This window comes from Gopherus evgoodei, chromosome 12 (assembly GCF_007399415.2).
Source record: "Gopherus evgoodei ecotype Sinaloan lineage chromosome 12, rGopEvg1_v1.p, whole genome shotgun sequence".
NCBI lineage: Eukaryota > Metazoa > Chordata > Testudines > Testudinidae > Gopherus > Gopherus evgoodei.
This window is the reverse complement of record NC_044333.1, coordinates 7,487,093-7,511,016: the sequence shown is the minus strand read 5'-3', so window position 1 is coordinate 7,511,016 and position 23,924 is coordinate 7,487,093. Positions and strand designations below refer to the sequence as shown.

At 45.2% G+C, this 23,924-nt stretch overlaps 1 protein-coding gene across 1 annotated transcript; it reads right to left on the bottom strand.

Annotated features, from left to right (window-relative positions):
* Positions 1-1,263: 1,263 nt before the first annotated feature.
* On the bottom strand, positions 1,264-23,893 carry LOC115660261 (anamorsin-like). Its single transcript, XM_030581450.1, has 9 exons — positions 23,811-23,893; positions 11,713-11,888; positions 10,941-11,093; positions 9,465-9,541; positions 6,021-6,189; positions 5,096-5,169; positions 4,696-4,811; positions 3,551-3,623; positions 1,264-2,772 (listed from the first exon to the last, which is right to left on the bottom strand). Exons 2-9 carry the CDS (start codon positions 11,867-11,869, stop codon positions 2,662-2,664), a joined length of 930 nt encoding a protein of 309 aa, XP_030437310.1. The 5' UTR covers positions 11,870-11,888; positions 23,811-23,893; the 3' UTR covers positions 1,264-2,661.
* Positions 23,894-23,924: the final 31 nt, after the last annotated feature.

Below are 23,924 nucleotides of genomic sequence, written 5' to 3'. Positions count from 1 at the left end.
CGGTTTGCAGGGGGGTTCAGGGAACGCGAGAGCAAACCGCGGCGAAGCTGGTCTCCTTTCCCGGTTTGCTCTCCCGTTCCCCGAACCCCCCCTTGAAGCCGCCCAACAGCGCTGCAGTGTGGCCACATCTAACACCACTTGCAGCGCTGGTTGCTGTAAGTGTGGCCACTCTGCAGCGCTGGCCCTATACAGCTGTACTAATACAGCTGTAACTACCAGCGCTGCAAAATTTTAGATGTAGACATGGCCTCCATCTACAGCCATTTCTGAAAACTAAGAGTCAGATTCTCCCCTCTGTTGAGTTCATCTGTGGGAGGATTACCCCAACACAGAGGGACCCTTTGGCAGCATGAAGCTGATATAGCTCCTAATGCATCCCCTCTCCATTCCCTTGCAGTTTGTGTAAGGTAGATCACGTCTCACTTCAGGGAACCAGCTCAGCACACAGCCACACAGGATCAGGGATGGCTCAAAAGCACTGTGCGCACGTTGGCCACACCGGCTCTAACACCCCCCAAACTGTAAAGCGCTACCACTTAAAAGAAAATACCTTGTGGACTACCAGGGGGAACAGAGGCTTTTCTCTCCTTTCCTCAGACTATGAAGACCTAGGAGAGTTTTTAGGTTGTTGCGATTTTCCCTGAGTTTATCTAACTTGCCAAGAGAACAGTGTTTCCTCTGGAGTTGCTAGAGAGTTCATGACAGAACCATTTCTCCAGCAGTGGAGCTAGGAAACTGTTCCACATGCCCTTTGCCAGCTGGCAACCTAGGCAACTATCATGGTGTTTAGTCACTTGAGAGGCTGTTGTATCACCTCAGTCTTTCGTATTTACCTCTGGCATCTAGCTGGGGCCCACACTGAATAGCACATAGCTCACACCATGGCCTATACTCACAAATCAAGTGTAGGGACACTTCCCTTATCACCAGGGTTCACGCCCTCACATGCTTCCTGCTGATAGAGAATTAGTCACCTACCTTTATTCCTCCAGCTGCAAGCCTGGCTTCACAGTTCCTCCTACCCCAAAATTATGAGACAGCCTCCTTTTGAAACGCATGAATAGATGTTCAGTGGAGAAAATTTTGTATTTCTTCTTGAAGTCTTCATTTTATTCTTTCAGACACCGAGTATAATGAAATATGTGCGTGTGTAATTTTTGCTGGAACAGTTACTGTAGGAGGACAGCTACCAAGGTGTGCTCGGTGTCTCTGCTTACAAATAGCTCAAGCAGGCGAAACAGAGCCAAGACAACAGGAATCAGCTGAGAGTCAATGAACAGTTTTAAAACTACATTTAAAGCTCCACCAAGACCAATTTTTAACAAATGTTTTATTTGTGGTCACAGCCTTTAAAAAAACATCCCTTAATCCTAACCCACTACATGAGCTTATTTCAAGTCAGTGCAGGGTAATGACAAGAATGTGAAGTTGCATCCTTTACCAGAGTGGCTCTAAATAGGATGATTTCATTCTTATACGCAAAAGAGTTGATATGAGGGTGTGAGGTGGAAAACCAAGGAAAATAAACCTGATGAACAACAGTGAACTTCTCAGGAAGACTCCCTTGTCCTGAAGCTGCAGGGAGGGGAAGTTAGCTACAGCCCTTAAAATCATTCACACTGTAGCACCACGAAGGTAAATAAATACTAACATACTGTCAAAGGTCAGCTTCTCTCAGGGAGGGAAAGAGATGGTGGCACTTAGCACCCCAACATTAAGATAATTCAGTAGTTATTGCTAAGTCTTAGTTACCTACAATGGTCTATAACTATCTTCTTTTTAATTAGTATAAGATATTCACTAGCATTAACACTTATGTTCCTGGTGCTTATTGAATGAAGAAGGGAGAGCAAGGCAGAGACTCCATATATAATCCACTTCCTACCTAACAGGCTGGACTGTTCTCAAGCTGCTTGAATGAAGTTTTACCTTTTCATGAAAGGAGGGAGAGCAGGGAAAGGACAGAAAGTTTATCACTAGCAGCTTCTCAAGACACTTGGAAATCCATTATGTTTGCTTAATTCTGCAAGGGACTTTCATAGGATTCTCTTTGCTAACAGTTCCTACGAATTCCTTTGTGTACATCACATGGAATGACAAACCAGCTCCATGTTTTAATACACTAAGCCCCAAAGAGAGCAGGAGATAGGTGTCGTCTGAAGAGACTTGAGCAAAAACTACGCTAACTCCCCAGGAATAAACATGGCAAAGAGTGGTCTGATCTGAGCCTAGAGGCATTGGCTGGAGTTCCAGATACACTCAGATAAGATCAGCCTGGCATCCAATTCCCATTGTACATAGCCCTTCTGCCAATAGCACATACTATGATGGCCAGCGCCTCTCAGTGTTCAGCCGATAAATCTGAAAACCTAACATTAACAAGTCTGTAATTCATACGTGACAGGAAACCAGACATCACTGCAGATTATCAATTACCCAAAAGTGAATTAAGTCTATTGAGATCACACTTTTAGTTCACAACAGCTCCACGTGCCCTCAACGTCCCAACCCAACCCCACTTCTTCTCCCCTTCCCATAAAGAAGCATTTCCCGGAGAGGGAAATTAGAGGAGATGGGAGGGGAGAGGGGCTGACGTAAGCTCTGAAGCCAGTGAGCTATGGAACTGCTGTGCGCCAATGGTGTCTCTGTAACATCCCCCTATTAGGCATCATGAAGATTGTTCTCAGCCAGGAGTATCTTCTCTCCAGGTTTAAAGGCTGGCATCCCCATGTAGGGGCAGCTGGCACAGCGGAATGCATCCCCCAGGTAACACTGCCAAGACACAGAGGCGACAAAAAAAAAAAAAGTCAGCTCATTACCAAGGTAAGACAAAAACAAAGGGTGGGGTTTCCTGGTTTCAGTTCTCTTCCCAATGGCAAGTATTTTGCCCCACACACACAGAGTTACAATCTGCCCACCAGAGAATAAACCAGCACCGAAAGAATCTGCTTGCAGCCTCTAGCAATTAGCACAAACCTGGCTGAGTCAGGACCGAGATCTGAAATCACCTGGGATTGAATGAACAAAGAATGCGTTTTCCCTGACCACACAAGGCGGCAGTCTCTTCAGATCAGGGCTAAAGCCCATCTGCTGTAACATCCAACTCTTGGGGTTCTCAGTTTCTCCAAACCATTCAGAAAATCCTGTTTCACTTTAAAGGCAGGTGGCTTCAGGGTGAGGAGTTCTCTTAGTAAATGCTGAGCAGCTCAATGGATTCAAATTCAGCTCAGTTAGGTCATGAATGAGAATCACAACTATATGGAATTGGAAGACTTCAGTCTAGCTCTTCCTAGAGAGGTATCCATATAACAGGGAGTGAATATGCAGAGTAAGAATTTGCTGCAAACACAACTGACGTTACTACAGACACATCGAAGCCAAATATTACAAAATCTGATAGCCCTGCAGAGACAGAACAATTGCTTCGCCACAAATACTGGTTAGTAAAGTCAGCCTATAGGGAGCACTGGTTTTTTAAACTAGTTCTCAGTTAAGAATATATTCTTTCCCTGCATGTCTATAACAGAGGATAGATGGGAAGGATATTTACATTTCCACAAGCAGATTTGGGCTTCAAGCTCTCTTTCTTCTCCTGCTCCAGGTCCTCCGCGAGGCCACACGTGCTGCACAAGAAACAGGACTCATATTAAACCTGTCTGCAATGCGGTTAGCCACTGACTTTACCCACTCCACCCTCTAACATTTCTTCCTTGGTCCTCCACCCACATGAGATTACAGCCCCAACATATCATTCCACACATTGGGCTTTAGCGCACGTGCAGTCTCCCCCGCCCCCCACCTGCATCCCTACCTTTATTATCCCCTCTAATGTCATAGCCCAGAGCCATAGTTCTCAATCTATGCACCATCGTGGGCCGCATATGCAGCTCTGTGTGTGTTCTATTTATTGTGCGGACGTGGCCCACATACTACCGGCATGGCCCTGAGAACATAGCATGGGCCGCAGCTGTGTGTTGATTAGGACGCAAGTGGCCCGTGGGTCGCTAGTTGAGAACCACTGGCCCATAGGACCATGTCGAATGTCCCAGTTGCTTGAACTTCCCTCTCTCCACCTAGCACATGGGGAAATGCTATCAAATACCAAGCTTTTATTGTAAAATCTACATGCAATACTTCTCTGGAAAAAAACTGAGGATGAGTCGTGTTATAAAAAGAGCTTGCATGAACCCTGTGGTTGCCCAAGTGAGTCTGTGTGTTGGGGAAAGACTATTCATCTCACAGGGGAATATTTACGCCTGGGATATAAGTAAACTGATTTTAAAAACACTCCAGTTACACCAGCATACACCCTTAATGTAGATTCACTTAAAAGAAGTTTAAATCTTCCTTAAAAAAGTCAGTTTAGCTTTTTTTTTTTAATTTCTAGTTATACTATTGCAATTTTAATACACAGAAGCCCTTGACAAAATTTAAGAGATGTATACCCTAGAATCAAGTTTTTGAAAAATTCTACATAAAGAAATTCACTTGGCTAACAGATTTCTGAATGTGTTTCTTAACTAAATATTGAAATGTGGACCTAAATACACTAAGGGTTAAAAAAGAGTAAAGATACCAGCCAAATGAGTAATTCTTTGGAGAAACAGCACCATGCCCTGCTGTTTTTTAAAAGGGCAATGGTTAAACCTGATTTGAAGTCAGCACATTCACCAACACATCAAGTCAAGTACTCACCAGTTCTTGCAGGCTTTCTTTTTACCCAATTCCTTACAGGATGGAGCTTTGAGGGAAGATGGATCTGGCTTCTTCAGATCCTCAGAATCTAGCAACTCATCTGAGTCCAGGAGATCCTGAAACAGACAACATGGAGGAAGAAATAACAAAAGAAGGAAATTGGTTCACTAGGGAATAGATACACTGCTGATGTTAGATTCAAAGAAATGACAACACCTGGTATAGCTTAGACCCAAGTGTCAGAATTATGGTCCACGCAATAAACCTGTCATGTAATATTAGAGAAATTTTTCCATATGGCTCTCACTCCACCCTCTCATCTGTAATGCCTTACTGAGTACTATGGGTTAAATTTCATGAAACTTCTAATTTTTGTGTGGAAAACTAAAACAGAACTTACCATTCCCTCATCATCCATATCATTGGCAGAGAGAGTCCATAGCTTCGCAGCAGCAGGGTCCACAGCAGGCTTGCCTGGAGCCAAAACGAGACATAGATGATGATCACACACAGCATGAATCAGACCAACTCCCAGCAAAGAAATGGTTCCAATATCACTCTTGAAAAACTCACTCCCTGTGCCATGGTGTCTTTTATCATATTGCACTCAACCTGTGGAGCATGCTCACTGCTCTCAGAAGCCAAGCACCCGCGCTCTCGCTCAAATGCATCTTTAAATCTGATTTGTGCAAGGAATCCTCTGTCCACTTCTCGTCATCCTTCATCAAAGATCAGTTATGAAAAAAGAAGCGACAATATCCTCCTCGATACACTCATTTGAAATACCAAAATGAGATGTCATTTATAGACGCGGCATCTCTTCATAATATGACCACCTCTTTTATTTCTTGTTTGAAATGCAGTGAAATAGTTAGTGACATTAGAGCAGGCATTGATGCTGGGAGCCCAGTAGCTGTAGCTCCAGTAATCTAATCGCCATTCATATCCTTCAAAGATCTCGCACAGACCCTTTTGCACAAAGAGAGGGAGGAAGGAAGGAAGGGATTCGGTAGTACTGGTGTTTCTAATAAGGTTAAAAACAAAAAAAAACTCCACAGAAATCCTTTATGCAGCTCTCTGTATGCATCACAAAGCAACAGGAAAGGACACAGGTTTCCCTCCACCTCCTTTGCTTTGCAGTTAACTTTTGAAACAGAAATGGAAGCTTCCAACAGATACAAAATGGTTGTTAACCAAGATTATGGAGAACCATGTTTTCAAACATCCTTCTTCATTAAGCATTCAAAATTATTATGCTCTCCACTGTACAACATAAGGAGTTCATACACTCCCAGCACATATACCAGCCTTCTCTTCTCTCTTACCTGATGAAGCAGATTTCTTCGCAAAGGAAAGTTTGAGTTGACTTGAGGATCCCACTTCAAAGTTGGGTTTCTTGCCTTCAATTTGAACAGACAAAAGGTCATTGCCTTGGTACTCCAGATGATCTTGGACTGACTGGGTCTCCTCGGGGGTCAAAGGCTCCTTCTGCAGCTGGAAAGCAAGACACAGTGAGTGTTAACACTTGAAAAGAACTGCCATATTCCAGTGCCCTGTGTGATAACATCATATCATACAGTTAAAGTGCATGTACACGAATGCAAGGAGCCTGGGAAAGAAGCAGGAAGAATTGGAAGTCCTGGCACAGTCAAAGAACTATGATGTGATTGGAATAACAAAGACTTGGTGGGGTAACTCACATGCCTGGAGCACTGTCATGGATGGGTATAAACTGTTCAGGAAGGACAGGCAGGGGAGGAAAGGTGGAGGAGTTGCACTGTATGTAAGAGAGCGGTATGATTGCTCAGAGCTCCAGTTTGAAATTGGAGAAAAGCCTGTTGAGAGTCTTTAGGTCAAGTTTAGAGGCGAGAGCAACAAGGGTGATGTTGTGGTGGGAGTGTGCTATAGACCACCAGACCAGGAGGATGAGGTAGATGAAGCTTTTTTCAGACAATTAACTGAAATTCCAGAACAGAGACTCAGGTTCTAATGGGGAACTTCAATCACCCTGACATCTGCTGGGAGAGCAATACAGCAGTGCACAGACAGTCCAGGAAGTTTCTGGAGAGTGTTTGGGACAACTTCCTGGTGCAACTACTAGAGGAACCAACCAGGGGCCATTCTCCTCTTGACCTGCTGCTTACAAACAGGGAAGAATCGGTAGGGGAAGTAGAAGTGGGTGGCAACCTGGGCAGCAGTGACCATGAGATGGTCGAGTCCAGGATCCTCACAAAAGGAAGAAAGAAGAGTAGCAAAATATGGATCCTGGTCTTCAGAAAAGCAGACTTTTACTCCCTGATGGGCAGGATCCCCTGGGAGGCTAATGTGAGGGGAAAGGAGTCCTGGCTGTATTTTAAAGAAGCCTTCTTGAGGGCACAGGAACAAACCATCCCAACATGCAGAAAGAATAGCAGATATGGCAGGCGACCAGCTTGGCTTAACAGTGAAATCTTCAGTGAGCTTAAACACAAAAAGGAAGCTTACATGAAGTGGAAACGTGGACAGATGACTAGGGAGGAATATAAAAATATTGCTCGAGCATGCAGGACAGTAATCAGGAAGGCCAAAACACAACTGGAGTTGCAACTAGCAAGGGATGTGAAAGGAAACAAGAAGGGTTTCTACAGGTATGTTAGCAACAAGAGAAAGGTCAGGGAAAGTGTGGGACCCTTAATGAATGGGGGAGGCAACCTAGTGACAGATGATGTGGAAAAAGCTGATGTACTCAATGCTTTTTTTGCCTTGGTCTTCACAGACAAGGTCAGCTCCCACACTGCTGTCCTGGGCAACACAGTATGGGGAGGAGGTGAGCAGCCGTCAGTGGTGAAAGAACAGGTTAGGACTATTTAGAAAAGCTGGACATGCACAAGTCCATGGGTCCAGATCTAATGCATCCGATGGTGCTGAGGGAATTGGCTGTGTGATTGCAGAGCCATTGGCAATCAGGGGAGGCAAATACAGTGCCCATCTTTAAAAAAAGGGAAGATGGAGAACCTGGGGAACTACAGACCAGTCAGCCTCACCTAAGTCCCCGGAAAAAATCATGGAGCAGGTCCTCAAGGAAACCATTTTGCAGCACTTGGAGGAGAGGAAGGTGATCAGCAACAGTCAACATGGATTAACCAAGGGCAAACCATGCCTGACCAACCTGATTGCCTTCTATGATGAGATAACTGGCTCTGCGGATATGGGGAAAACAGTGGACGCGATATATCTTGACTTTAGCAAAGCTTTTGATATGGTCTCCCACAGTATTCTTGCCAGCAACTTAAAGAAGTATGGGCTGGATGAATGGACTATATGGTGGATAGAAAGCTGGCTAGATTGTTGGGCTCAACAAGTAGTGATCAACTGCTCAATGTTCAGATGGCAGCCGGTATCAAGCGGAGTGCCCCAGGGATCAGCCCTGGAGCCAGTTTCGTTCAATAGCTTTATTAATGATCTGGATGAGGGGATAGATTGCACCCTCAGCAAGTTCGCAGATGACACTAAGATGTGGGGAGAGGTAGATATGCTGGAGGGTAGGGATAGGGTCCAGAGTGACCTAGACAAATTGGAGGATTGGGCCAAAAGAAATATAATGAGGTTCAACAAGGACAAGGGCAGAATCCTGCACTTAGGACGGAAGAATCCCATGCACCGCTACAGGCTGGGGACCGCCTGGCTAAGCAGCAGTTCTGCAGAAAAGGACCTGGGGATTACAGTGGATGAGAAGCTGGATATGAGTGAGCAGTGTGCCCTTGTTGCCAAGAAGGCTAATGGCATATTGGCCTGCATTAGTAGGAGCACTGAAAGCAGATTGAAGGAAGTGATTATTCTCCTCTATTCCGCATTGGTGAGGCCACACCTGGAGTATTGTGTCCAGTTTTGGGCCCCTCACTACAGAAGGGATGTGAACAAATTGGAGACAGTCCTGTGGATGGCAACAAAAATGATTAGGGGGCTGGGACACATGATTTATGATGAGCGGCTGAGGGAACTGGGCTTATTTAGTCTCCAAAAGAGAAGAGTGAGGGGGGATTTGATAGCAGCCTTAAACTACCTGAAGGGGGGTTCCAAAGAGAATGGAGCTCGGCTGTTCTCAGTGGTGGCAGATGACAGAACAAGGAGAAATGGTCTCACGTTGCAATGGGGGAGGTTTAGGTTGGATATTAGGAAACACTATTTTGCTAGGAGGGCAGTGTAGCACTGGAATGGGTTCCCTAGGGAGGTGGTGGAATCTCCTTCCTTAGAGGTTTTTAATGCCCAGTTTGGAGGGATAGCTCAGTGGTTTGAGCATTGGCCTGCTAAACACAGGGTTATGAATTCAATCCTTTAGTGGACCATTTGGGGATTTAGTTGGGGATTGGCCCTCCTTTGAGCAAGGGGTTGGACTAGATGACCTCCTGAGGTCTCTTCCAACCCTAATCTTCTATGCTGGGTTTCCTCTCTGTCCCATGATGTTGCATTATACTTCAGATGGGCTCATTCTCCCAGCTTGCATAAAGTGGATCACGGTTCTGGCTGCTGCACAGCTGGCGATATTACACAGCTTACTGCCACTAGTCCTTCGAAGAGACATGGATTTATTTTTTTTAATTACAAAGAAAACTCTTATTCATGCAGTACTAAGAGCACAGTTTTCGTTGCTGGTTATGCACCGCATATTTCAAGGCATGCTAAGATGGCTAGGTAGTGAATAATCAGCACCCCTTTTGGAAGCCTCTTCTCTACATTACACAGTCCTGAAAGGGGAGCTCTCGGGAGGTGGTTAGTGCATATACACATACCTCCTTCACTTCCACCAGCCCGGAAAGCATTAGAGCTGTGAGGAGCCTGGCTGCTGTCTTGATTCGGCTGTTGTCACCTGGGAAACATGACAGGGAACGCAAAACAAAGCTCATTATTAAGAACTAGATGTGTTGCTTGTAATATGAAAGGACCGACAGTGCTTTAGAAGACAGCATTCCAGCTAATCCATTTGTTTACATGCTTCTTTCCTAATCACTCCTGGCACATCTGGGAATTTAGCCATTCATCCATTCAAACAGGCTCTTCAACTCTGAGACTATTAATTAGTTCAAAATTATGCTGACAAATACATTAAGATCATGAAGGCTTCTCCAGCATTCAAGACAAAAAAAAATCATCTCCACCCACTTCGACAGGCTCATAGGACTCATAGACTTTTAAGGTCAGAAGGCACCATTATGATCATCTAGTCTGACCTTCTGCACAATGCAGGCCACAGAATCTCACCCATCCACTTCAACAACAAACCCCTAACCTATGTCCGAGTTACTGAAGTCCTCAAACTATGGTTTGAAGACCTCAAGCTGCAGAGAATCCTCCCCCAGGTGAGCCATGCCCCATGCTGCAGAGGAAGGCGAAAAACCTCCAGGGCCTCTGCCAATCTGCCCTGGAGGAAAATTCCTTCCCGATCCCAAATATGGCGATCAGTTAAACCCTGAGCATGTGGGCAAGACTCACCAGCCAGCACCCAGGAAAGGATTCTCTGTAGTAACTCAGATCCCACTCCATCTAACATCCCATCACAGACCACTGGGCATACTTCCATGATTATCAGCAGGTAAGTCCTCAAAAAAATAAAGTCCTAAAAAGTCTGGAGTCCAGAAATATACATTAAAGAGCCCATTCCAGAAGGCATCAGGTCTTACACCGACTGATTTAATTAACAGCTTTGGTGCATCTGTTTTTCGTTGGGTAGTTGGCATTACCTACTAGTAATATTCCATTCACATCTTTTGTAAATTGTGATAGTATAAGATGCACCATCTCTTTCCTAAACTTCACTTTATCTTTTCTAGATTATGCAAAGTACCTACAGGCCCCAATCAAGATCAAAGCCCTGTTGTGCTACAGAGTAAAAGATGGTCCCACTCACTAACAGCTCATGACCTAATTTTACTTTCACAGAGGCCCCAAAAACCTGACGTAGGTCACTATAAACTCTAGCATCAGCTCTGTGCATTCACTAACCATAGCAGTATGCTTACAAGAATAAGTCTCTGCTGTTACATTTTTGATACAAGATGGTCATCAGCAGAGACTCTAACATGACAGTGATAAGCTCAGACACAAGATCACATCTTGCTGCTTACATTAATGAATCACAGGAGCAAAACTACTCTTTATGTTGACTGATATTCAAAGCTCTTGGCCCTTCAACTTTGGCCTAATCCTCCATGAAAGTATATTTGGTTGTCTCAGATCCAGGGGCAAGAACATATCAGACTTGCTCTTACCTATTTGCGCAGCCACTGGTTCTTTCAGAAGGACACAACCCCCGGGCTTGAGTATCCGAGCTATTTCTGCCAGCACCTCTGCACTGTGCAGTGTCATACTGCCTGGTACCATGCCTGATAGAACCACATCAAAGCTGGACTTTGCATGAGCCGCTGCAAAGAAGGAAAGATGAAGAGAGAAAAAAAAATATCCTTGTCTAGCTTACCAGCTATCCCCTCTCTGATCTCCTTTGTACACATGTGACAATCACACCACATGGCATCAATTAATAAGGCTACAATTTTGGGCCCTACAGCTCCCTGCTGCTGGGGAGGAGGCAGGGGGACCCTGTAGCTCCCCTCTGACATGGGGGGCAGGGAGATCCTGGGGCTTCGAACCCCCACGGGTGGTGGGGACCCTGGAGCTCCCAGCCAGCCCACATTTGCCCAGTCTCTTTGCATTTTATCATGGATATTTTTAGTAACAGTCAGAAACAGGCCATGGGCTTCAGTGAATTTTTTTTTTTTGCCCATGATCTGTCCCTGACTTTTACAAAATTTTAGCCCTTATCCATTAACAATCATCACTGATGAAACAAACATGACTAGGGTGAATAGCTTTCTTGTATACTACTAGCAGTATAAGTCACAAAAGGATTTCTACCTTTATTCTTAAAGATGCCCTAGGTTACAAATCAAGGAAAATGCTAGCTCACATCCATTAACATACCCAGAGAACATGACACTGCCCTTAAACCAAAATGTGTGGTAAAAATTACATCCTCACTCTTACAGTGGGACAGTTGGTCAATATTTTCCACGGATACGCGGCTCTCAGGTCCCACCAATGCCTGAATCTTAGCCACCATATTCTTCAGGCCTTCAACAGGTGAGGAGCTATCCCAGATCACTGCCACACGCTGGCCAACTGAGATTCCATACTCCGCCATGTTTGCCGAATCACTGGACCTGAAAGTGCCAGATTGAGAAAGGAAGAAATCAGTGCTAAGACCACCATGAAGGAAGTGGATTTTCACTTAATCCACAGGGTTGCCCTCTTTTAAGAACTAGGATCATTCTTTGGGGACTGGAAATAGAGTTCCCATATCCGCATGTTAACATAGCATGAAGAAATACCATCTCTGTCTATGATCATATCAGTTTCTGTCAAATTGTGATGCTTGCTTCCTCCAAGAGGATCTGCCAGGGGCAGTGCAAACCAAGTTTAAGGGACATGGGGAAAAAAAATAATAAAATCCCAAACTAGAAACGAATAGGCAGTATGAAGTGCTCAGCAGCCACTTCTGCTTGTGACAGTGACCCAGCAAAGATGAAGTTAATCAATTCCCCTTGCACATGAGGAGAACATACATCTTAGTTTCAGCATCCCCGATCATCCAAATTAAGGCCCTTTGCTCTCCTCCTGACATTTCTTTTTTAAAGAAGTGCTTACATTTGGAGAAACTAGAGTATGGTGAGCAATAATGAAAGCTTGAGAAATCCTGTCCTGTGGCCCACAATGTGTAATAACATGAGAACCACTTCTCTAGTTGTTTTCATCTGGTGGAACTCTTACTGATTAGAAACTGGTTTACTACACTCAGAGATGGCTTAACTCACCATATTTTCGTCTCATTCCTTAAATAGCTCCAATTTTAAAGTTAGTGTTACATCAGCCTTGTTTATTGTACCACTGCGACACACTGTACCCCATTTAACACCCTGTAAACCCACAGTAACCACTTTTATATGGTCATATATTGTACAGAGTATGGCTTTTCAAGTGATACCTCACAAGGTATAATCTACTGAACATCACTAGCCTGTTGAAATATATGTAGCAACACTATGTATAAACTTATAAGTAGGGCTGTAAAGCGATTAAAAAAATTAATCGCAAATAATCGCACTGATATTTTTGGATGTTTTCTACATTTTCAATTGTACTGATTTCAATTATAACACAATACAAAGTGTACAGTGCTCACTATATTTTATTACAAGTATTTGCACTGTAAAAAAAAGAAACAGTATTTTTCAATTCACCTAATGCAAGCACTGTAGTGCAATCTCTTTATCACGAAAATTGAACTTATAAAAGTAGAATTATGTACAAAAAATAACTGCATTCAGAAATAAAACAAATGTAAAACTTTAGCACCTACAGGTCCACCAGTCCTACTTCAGCCAATCACTCAGACAAACAAGTTGTTTACATTTGCAGGAAATAATGCTGCCCACTTCTTGTTTACAATGTCACCAGAAAGTGAGAACAGGCGTTCGCATGGCACTGTTTGTAGGTGGTTTCGCAAGATATTTACGTGCCAGATGAGGTAAAGATTCATATGTCCCTTCAGGCTTCAACCACCATTCCAGAGGACATGCATCCATGCCAATGATGGGTTCTGCTCGATAACAATCCAAAGTACAGCAGACTGATGCATGTTCATTTTCATCATCCGAGTCAGATGTTACCATCAGAAGGCCGATTTTCTTTTTTAATGATTCAGGTTCTGTAGTTTCCGCATCAGAGTGTTGCTCTTTTAAGACTTCTGAAAGCATGCGCCGCACCTTGTCCATCTCAGATTTTGGACATCACTTCACATTCTTAAACCTTGAGTCAAGTGTTGTAGCTATATTTAACGAGCACCATCAGCATGGAAACGTCCTCTGGAATGGTGGCCAAAGCATGAAGGGGCATATCTGGCAGTTAAATACCTTGCAGTGCCAGCTACAAAAGTGCCATACGAATGCCTGTTCTCATTTTCTGGTGACATTGTAAATAAGAAGCGGGCAGCACATCTCCTGCAAATGTAAACAAACTTGTTTGTCTTAGCGATTGCCTGAACAAGAAGTAGGACTGAGTGGGTGTGTAGGCTCTAAAGTACTTGTATGAGGTGAATTGAAAAATACTGTTTCTTTTGTTTATCATTTGTTTATCAGTGTAAATATTTGTAATAAAAAACAAAGTGAGCACTGTACACTTTGTGTTCTGTGTTGTAATAGAAATCAATATATTTGAAAATGTAGAAAAACATCCAAAAATATTTAATAAATTTCAATTGGTATTATATTAACAGTATTATTAATTGCGATTACTTAATTGCAATTAATTTTTTTAGTTAAGTGCGTGAGTTAACTGTGATTAATCGACAGCCCTAGTTATAAGTTTTACTATATGATATTACTGAAGTATGTTATAACTCTGGGGAACGCCCACAGACTAGGTCCTCAGAGACAAAGGAGTGTCCAACACTCAGCCAGGTGCTAAAGAGACATTGTCCAGTGGGGGGGAAGGGAAAAAAGAAATATATGTTGCATAGAGGGACAATTCAAATCTCAAGTACACAACAGACTGTTGGTCACCTGCACCGCAGCTGGGGGTCAACCTCAAAGAGAGGAGGAGGATATAAAACAAGACAATGGCTTCCTCATTACCTCTCCCATCTCTACTCACAGAGCAAGATCGTTTGAAAGACAAAGAAGTAGAGACCCACAAATCTGCAGAAATCCGTGGACCATTTTTGTGGATTGGATGCGGATACAAATTTTGTATCCATGCAGGGCTCTACAAAGAGGCATCACTGAACTAGATGAGTGGTCCCAGGCTGTAGGGGGAACCAGCCTGCAAACCAAGAACTGTGAACTATGAACTACCTGCAGCATTTAGTGGGGTAAAAAAGTGCCTTGCTTTAAATTTTACTTAGCTTGGTAAAGTTTAAGAATTAGATTGCAATTTTATCATTGTATTTCTTTTTGTGACCAATTTTGATATTTTATGACTGTATCACTTATAATCACTTAAAATCTATCTTTCTATAGTTAATAAACTTGTTTTGATATTTTATCTAAACCAGTGAGCTTCAACTGATGTGGCTGGGGAATCTGCTCAGGTTAACAAGGGTTGGTGTATATAAATTTCTTTGATAAAATGGACTTATGAGCTAGCACTGTCCAAGGGGGTCTTGAGCTGTGTAAGATGCACATTTCTGGGGTGCCAGGCTGAGGGGATTTGCGAGGTTTCTCCTAGTATACAGCTCATGAATGGTCTTCCAGCCACTCATGTAACTTTGTTGGGTGTTGTCAGGGCTGAATCCCCACCCTAGCACTTCGAGTGCAGAATATGGGGGGCCCACAAGGATTCTAAAAATTAATACTGGCCGCGTCAGGCTTGTATTAAACTCCCACGGTTACAGCTTTTCTCTGACCTTCGCTTGATAAACGCTGCCACCACTCAAATGCAAAAATCTCCTTGGACCCAGGAAGGAGCACTTGCAAATTCCTACCTGTGGAGTACCCTCAAGCCCTTTCAGGGGAAGAGCTGAGAAATAAAATAAAGGAAATTAGCAGTTGCCACCAGCATATTAAACAACATATGCACAAACCTCTTAGGACACCAAAAATCCAATCCTGTTTTTAAAAAAGGTAAATTTTCTTAAAAACAAAAAAGAAAGTAAGTATATCTGGAACTTAGACTTTTGCTAGATTTTAAAAGAACAATTCCAAAAAATAAGCACCCAGAATAGTTTTGAGGGGTTCAGCTTAAAGGTTACAAGCAAACAAAAGCATGTGGGGTTAGCACAGAGAAGATCCACAAGCCAAAATAAAGAAATAACCTGATCATGTCTACCTAAACATTCCCTATCCCAGTGAGTCCTGCTAGATATGGAAAATACTTTTTCATACCTGGTTCAAACCTTACACAGCATTCCTGTCTATAGCATTGCTGCTCCATGTCCCTACAGCCCAGAGAGACTAACAGACAAAGGGAAAAAGTTTCTTTCCCATTTTAAAAGTTCTAGCCTTCCCATTGGCTCTTTTGGTCAGTTGCCCACCTTTTTCCCCCCCTTTACCTGGGGTACTTTTTAACCCTTTACAGGTTAAAGTAAGTAGAGAACAGTTACCAAGAGTGATTTTACAGCTAACTGGCTGGCTCGGTGTCCATCAAAGGGAGCTACCCACTCATCTTTATTCATCACAGGTGTGCCTTCATGCTAAGTGCTGTGCATGAGCAATGCCCGGAGGGGCTACTTTTCACTAGTAAAGCAGTGTGAGAGGCATCCTGAGTTAGAGGGTTAAGGGGGCACAGATTCCACAGTCCAGCTTGTACCCTGGGAGCTGTCACAACCAAACACTTGACTATGTCAAAACCAGTAAAACTAAAAAATATGGCAGGTCATTTGGCTTTACAACAAAAAGGGACGGTTCTTTTCAGTTACAATAAGGTTTCTGTTGCACTACACAAGGCTCATCAGATAAGTGCCTACAGGACTATGATTCAGGGTGGATAGAACTCTACCCTACCTCTTGGGTCTTATCTCAGGGCTTGTCTACATCAGAAAGTTGCAGCGCTGGTGAGGGAGTTACAGCGCTGCAACTTTGAAGGTGTACACATCTGCAGGGCACCACCAGCGCTGCAACTCCCTGTTTGCAGCGCTGGCCGTACTCCCGTTTTGTCTCGGGTGTAGAGGATCCAGCGCTGGTGATCCAGCGCTGGTAATCCAATGTAGACAGTTACCAGCGCTTTTCTTGACCTCCGTGGAAGGAGGAAGCCTCTGGTAATCAAGCTGGTTTCCTTTCCCGGTTTGCTCTCTCGGTCCCGGAGCCACCCAGCAAACCGCAGGGAAGGAGACCGGCTTGCTCGGGGTTCCGGGACCGAGAGAGCAAACCGGGAAAGGAGACCAGCTTCGCCGCAGTTTGCTCTCTCGGTCCCGGAGCCACCCAGCAAACCGCAGGGAAGGAGACCTGCTTGCTCGGGGTTCCGGGACCGAGAGAGCAAACCGGGAAAGGAGACCAGCTTCGCCGCGGTTTGCTCTCTCGGTCCCGGAGCCACCCAGCAAACCGCAGGGAAGGAGACCTGCTTGCTCGGGGTTCCGGGACCGAGAGAGCAAACCGGGAAAGGAAACCAGCTTCGCCGCGGTTTGCTCTCTCGGTCCCGGAGCCACCCAGCAAACCGCAGGGAAGGAGACCTGCTTGCTCGGGGTTCCGGGACCGAGAGAGCAAACCGGGAAAGGAAACCAGCTTCGCCGCGGTTTGCTCTCTCGGTCCCGGAACCCCGAGCAAGCAGGTCTCCTTCCCTGCGGTTTGCTGGGTGGCTCCGGGACCGAGAGAGCAAACCGCGGCGTTCCCGGTTTGCTCTCTCGGTCCCGGAACCCCGAGCAAGCAGGTCTCCTTCCCTGCGGTTTGCTGGCTGGCTCCGGGACCGAGAGAGCAAACCGCGGCGTTCCCGGTTTGCTCTCTCGGTCCCGGAACCCCGAGCAAGCAGGTCTCCTTCCCTGCGGTTTGCTGGCTGGCTCCGGGACCGAGAGAGCAAACCGCGGCGTTCCCGGTTTGCTCTCTCGGTCCCGGAACCCCGAGCAAGCAGGTCTCCTTCCCTGCGGTTTGCTGGCTGGCTCCGGGACCGAGAGAGCAAACTGCGGGAAAGCTGGTTTCCTTTCCCGGTTTGCTCTCTCGTCCCGGAACCCCCCTTGAAGCCGCCCAACAGCGCTGCAGTGTGGCCACATCTAACACCACTTGCAGCGCTGGTTGCTGTAAGTGTGGCCACTCTGCAGCGCTGGCCCTATACAGCTGTACTAATACAGCTGTAACAACCAGCGCTGCAAAATTTTAGATGTAGACATGGCCTCAGTCTCACACACATTTTAATCAACAGGTCTCTTAACTCAAGGATTGCTCCCTCTCAAAAACGGGCAAGAAAAGAATCCCGAATTGAAAGAGCAGCAAAACTACAAACCTCCAACAATTGAGGAATTCTTCAGCAGGCAGTGAAAGCTGGACACACAAGGTGCACTGCTCACCTCAGTTGAGTTACACATATTGAAAAATGCAACACATTTTCCCTCTTTACAGAGAAGAGTTCAAAGCAGTTTCCCTAGATTTCTACATAAAACTTCTGGAGGAGAATCATTTCTCCATCTTCCCAAAATTCATTGCATTGTTGTCCTCATTCAACTGAGCCTGAGCACGGGCACATATGCCAGTAACGCACTTTATCTTTCATCTCATAGTCCTGAGTCACTTGTGTGTGTGTTCAAATTGGAGGCCCACCCTTTTTTTCCTGGAAAAATAAGTTGAAACACTTAGATGCAACTAAAATCAGGTGAAAATTAAAGGTCCACTTTTCGTTAGTATTTTCATATACGAGTTCCAACCCATCCAACTTTGAAAAAAGGTTTCTATTACTGAAGCATGTTAAAAATCACTCAGGGAAGTAATTGTACAATTATATCAGAATTCATTATTTCAAGACTTACAGAAGTATGGGACTTGTAATGGAGGTGAAGGATTTCTTCTTCTAAAGGCATGGTCAACATTTAAAAAAAAATTATACTGGCATAACTGGCAGTCAGGCATGTGAATCCCCAGAGTAGATGCCTTGTTGTTCGCAGAGGTGGTGTTCCCACACCAACACAAAAAACTCTGTTGGCATACGCCGCATCTACGCTAGGGGGCTATGCTGACACAGGCACTGAAGCAGAATCGAACTAGTCTCAGGCTACATCTGTAAGAGATGAGGTGTGATTCCCAGATGCATGCTAGCTCTCATCTCCAGTAGCATGCTGAACACAGCGATAACACAGGCAGTAGCAGCTCATCCTAGCCACCCAGTGTCCGTACCTCCCATGGGGTTTGGGCAGGTTTGTACTCAGGGCAGCTAGCACGTGCCATTGCTGCTACATCAGTTACCCCAACTATTTTTAGTGTGCCAGGTCAGATAAGACCTAACACAAGTATGTTTACACGAGCATGGGATCACACCGCTAGTTGGCAGTGTAGACGCAGCCATATTCACTGTGGATCAAATCCAGTTCAGGTAAGTAGTGAGCAAAGTCACTGCTAAGTAGCAACTCTTTAATAACCTTCGTGAAATCAACTTGTAGTCTCAGTTCAATTCCTAGCGGACATGTATATGCAGCACCAAAACCACTGCCACAACAGCCACCATTTTAAGCAATCTCAGAAGAGAGACCAATGAATGAATGGACACAGACTGTGCTCTCATACCTTTGAGGGGTGGCTCTCTAAAATAGGAAGAAGCATATTAGCAGTGTTCTGCACTGCTTTTGCCCATGCTCTGTCTGCTGCAGATAGTATTTAAAGTGAAATCCTCTATCATTTTGCATCAGTCACCACCTATTTTTCATAAACCCTTACACATGCACTTAAAAATTCCAAATTTAATTTCCTAGAGCTCAATAATGTGGAGTATCAAACCATGGAGCTTCCAGTGGCCTAGAACTAAGCATCACTGCAGTGCTGAAAGCTATTACTGTTATTGGTGAGCATTTTAAATACATTCCCTCATGCAGATCTGGTTAACAAGAACACAGGAAAGGGAGGATTAAATCTCTTGGAGGAGCAGAGCCAGGCAAGTGCTTACAGAGATTAAGAAACAGCCACATGAAGGAATTTCACAGCTGGGATGCAAAAGCACCTGTAATTGGGTAGAAAACCATTTTCTTGAGGGATGCTGGAAATTTTCCAATTCACTCAAAGGGAAGATCTGGTCAGTGGAGAAGTTATTGGCTTTATTCCCTATCTGAGAGTATTATGAGCACATAACATTTATAGGAGTCACATATGCACATCAACAGGGGAGAATCTGTATTTTGTGGCATTAGCCACAGAAATTCCATGCCAGAAACAGGTCTTGGGACACTGCTCTTCCCAAAACGCTTCTTTATTCAGAGTCTCTGTTCAGTTTTTACCTCTACTTCAAACAGATGCATAAAACCTTCGATCTTAAGCTACCTTTTCTTACCAACCTAATACTTACTGTCTGACTACACTTCAGAAAGACTGCTGAAAGGAATCCACTGGGAGCAGCACAGCTTTCTTTGAAGCTTTCTTTTTACTATCTGCATTACACAGTACTAAACTTAAAAGTTTTATTACGTGAATGCCTGTCATGTCAGCAATTAGGAAAGACCAAAACACCTCTCACTACTGTGTTTCTCTTTCAGACTAAGGATGCAACATTATGCTCAGGGAAAGAGAGATGATTAATAAGAGAAAGTAAGACATGCTCACAGTTCACCACACAAAATTGTTTCAAGTTGGTAACAGATCTGGCACTTGGAAATGTTAAAACACAGAACTCCTTCCCACAACAATAAAATAGCCCCCACCAGCAATTCAGTTGCCAAGCCACACTTCTTTCTACAAATACAGACACAGTGGGAGGAGGCCTTTAATAAGGCTTCCAGATATCTGGGGGTGCAGGGGAGAGATGGGAGGAGCATGCTGGCAAATCAAAGGAACATGATTTCTTAGGTGCTTCAGAGCAATTCAGACAGTCAAAAGCAATAGAGGTAGCAAGAATCAGATCTCCAATGCCAAGTGCAATACGGTTTTTAGAAGGGCTGTTGATTAACTGAAGTTAACTCTGAAATTAACTCAAAAGATTAATCACAATTAAAAATTAATCGTGATTAATCACACTGTTAAACAATAGAATACCAATTGAAATTATTAAATATTTTAGGGATGTTTTTCTACATTTTCAAATATATTGATTTCTATTATAGCACAGAATACAAAGTGTACAGTGCTCACTTTATCTCTTTATTAAACATTTGCACTGTAAAAATGATAAACAGAAGAAACACTATTTTTCTATTCACCTCATACAAGTACTGTAATGCAATCTCCTTATCCTGAAAGTGTTACTTACAAATGTAGATTTTTGTTACATAATTGCACTCAAAAACAAAACAGTGTAAAACTTCAGAACCTAGAGTCCATTCAGTACTACTTCTTATTCAGCCAATCACTAAGACAAACAAGTTTGTTTACATTTACAGGAGATAATACTGCCCTCTTATTTACAAAATCACCTGAAAGTCAGAACAGATGTTCGCATGTCACTTTTGTAGCCGGCATTGCAAGGTATTTACATGTCAGATATGCTAAACATTTGTATACCCTTTTATGCTTCGGCCACCATTCCAGAGGACATGTTTCCATGTTGATGGTGCTTGTTAAAAAAAAAAAAGTGTTAATTAAATTTGTGACTGAACTCCTTGGGGGAGAACTGTATGTCTCCTGCTCTGTTTTACCCACATTCTGCCATATATTTCATGTTATGGCAGTCTCGGATGATGACCCAGCACATGTTCATTTTAAGAACACATCCACAGCAGATTTGACAAAATGTAAAGAAGGTACCAATGTGCAATTTCTAAAAGTAGCTACAGCACTCGACTCAATGTTTAAGAATCTGAAGTGTTGTCCAAGACCTAAGAGGGACGAGGTGTGGAACATGCTTTCAGAAGTCTTAAAAGAGCAACACTCAGATGCAGAAAACTACAGAACCCAAACCACCAAAACAGAAAATCAACTTTCAGCTGGTGGCATCTGACTCAGATGATGAAAATGAACATGCATGGGTCTGCTCTGCTTTGGATCATTATCAAGCAGAACCTGTCAGTGGCACAGACACATGTTCTCTGGAATGGTGGTTGAAGCATGAAGGGACATATGAATCTTCATCGCATCCAGCATGTAAATATCTTGCGCCGCAGCCTACAAACAGTGCCATGCAAAAGTCTTTTCTCACTTTCAGGTGACATTGTAAAAAAGAAGCGGGCAGCATTATCTCCTGCAAATTGTAACCAAACTTGTTTGAGTGATTGGCTGAAGGAGGACTGAGTGAACGGGTAGGCTCTAAAGTTTTACATTGTTTTATTTCTGAATGCAGTTATTTTTTGTACAAACTTCTACATTTGTAAGTTCAACTTTCATGATAAAGAGATTGCACCCTATTTGTAATGGGGGAATTGAAAAATACTATTTATTTTGTTTTTTACAATGCAAATATTTGTAATAAAAATAAAGTGAGCACTGTACACCCTGTATTGTGTCGTAATTGAAATCAATATTTGAAAATGTAGAAAACATCCAAAAATATTTAAATAAATGGTATTCTATTATTAACAGTGCAATTTACCTTGATTAATTTTTTAATCGTGTGATTAATCAAACATTTTTTAAAATCGCTTGACAGCCTTAGTTTTTAGCTTTTGTTGTCCTAGGCCTCTGCCCACATAACTAGGGCATGACAGCTGTCAATCATATTATACAATGAGGGTAAAGAAGGGGGCATTGGACTAGGGGCATATTAAGGTGGACATGCTGCAGTGAAAGCAGGGGTGGTATGCTGGTATCCTACAGATGCACACCAGAAGAAACAGACGGGAACCCACATCAAATTAATAGTAGTGTAATGCCAGTTGCAGAACAACGGAGGAGAAATGAAAATAAAAAGGGTCTCTCCCCAGAGATAATTAAGCTGGAGGCCAAGATCACACTGAAGGCCCTGCACCAGAAAACAAGATATGACTGAGGCAGATCAGCCTAGCACCAGGCAATGACTGAGCAGATCTTATGTCAGGCTGCTCTGAGGGCAAGGGGAAAGCCCTCATGCCAGGCAATGCCCAGGTGAAAAGGTGCCCTCATGCCAGGGAAGAGGGACAAGGAATCTCACTCCTCCTGACTCTGGGTGAGGGCAAGGTGCCATAGGCATCCATTGCCCCCGAATGAAGGTATTCACAGCCCAGCAGGGCTCATGGGGGAGGGCCCCAAAGTCATCACTGGGGGGAAGCAGGACAGAGAAAGGGAATGGGGGGCAAAGGCCCCTCCTAAGTTTCTTGAGGGAGGATGGGACAGAGGCAACAGGAGGAGGACAGGAGGTGCCCAAAGGAGTCACTGGGGGGAGGGGAAAAAGAGCGGGAGTAGGGGGAAAGGAGGGGGCGCCCAAAGGGCTCACTGGGGGGGGAGGGAACAGAGAGAGGGAATGGGGGAGGGGAGAGGTCCCCCAAAGGAGTCACTGAGGTGAGGAGGGGACAGAGAGAGGGAATGGGGGGACGGGCGGGCTCCCCCAAAGGAGTCACTGGGAGGGAGGAGACAGAGAGAAGGAACAGGGGGAGGGGTCCCCCAAAGGAGTCACTGGGAGGGAGGGGACAGAGAGAGGGAATGGGGGGAGGGGTCCCCCAAAGGAGTCACTGGGAGGGAGGGGACAGAGAGGGAATGGGGGGCGGGGTCCCCCAAAGGAGTCACTGGGAGGGAGGAGACAGAGAGAAGGAACAGGGGATGGGGTCCCCCAAAGGAGTCACTGGGAGGGAGGGGACAGAGAGAGGGAATGGGGGGCGGGGTCCCCCAAAGGAGTCACTGGGAGGGAGGGGACAGAGAGAGGGAATGGGGGGCGGGGTCCCCCAAAGGAGTCACTGGGAGGGAGGAGACAGAGAAAAGGAACAGGGGGAGGGGTCCCCCAAAGGAATCTCTGGGGAGGGAGGGGACAGAGAGAGGGAATGGGGGGACGGGCGGGCTCCCCCAAAGAAGTCACTGGGAGGGAGGGGACAGAGAGAAGGAACAGGGGGAGGGCTCCCCCAAAGGAGTCACTGGGAGGGAGGGGACAGAGAGAAGGAACAGGGGGAGGGCTCCCCCAAAGGAGTCACTGGGAGGGAGGGGACAGAGAGAGGGAATGGGGGGCGGGGTCCCCCAAAGGAGTCACTGGGAGGGAGGGGACAGAGAGAGGGAATGGGGGGGGACGGGCAGGCTCCCCCAAAGGAGTCACTGGGAGGGAGGAGACAGAGAAAAGGAACAGGGGGAGGGGTCCCCCAAAGGAGTCACTGGGAGGGAGGGGACAGAGAGAGGGAATGGGGGGCGGGGTCCCCCAAAGGAGTCACTGGGAGGGAGGGGACAGAGAGAGGGAATGGGGGGCGGGGTCCCCCAAAGGAGTCACTGGGAGGGAGGAGACAGAGAAAAGGAACAGGGGGAGGGGTCCCCCAAAGGAGTCACTGGGGAGGGGGAGGGGTATGGAAGGGGCCCCGAAGCTGCCTCTGAGCGAAGGGGGAGACCCACGGGGGCTGCCCAGTTCCCTGCCCCGCTCACCTCTCCGCCACCGCCGCACTGCCAGTCTCCACCACCCGGCCGGCCCGGCCTTTTCGGCCTCGTCATCGGCCCGCGCCCTCCGCCCCCACGGGCGCGCCGCGCTGACGGCCCCGG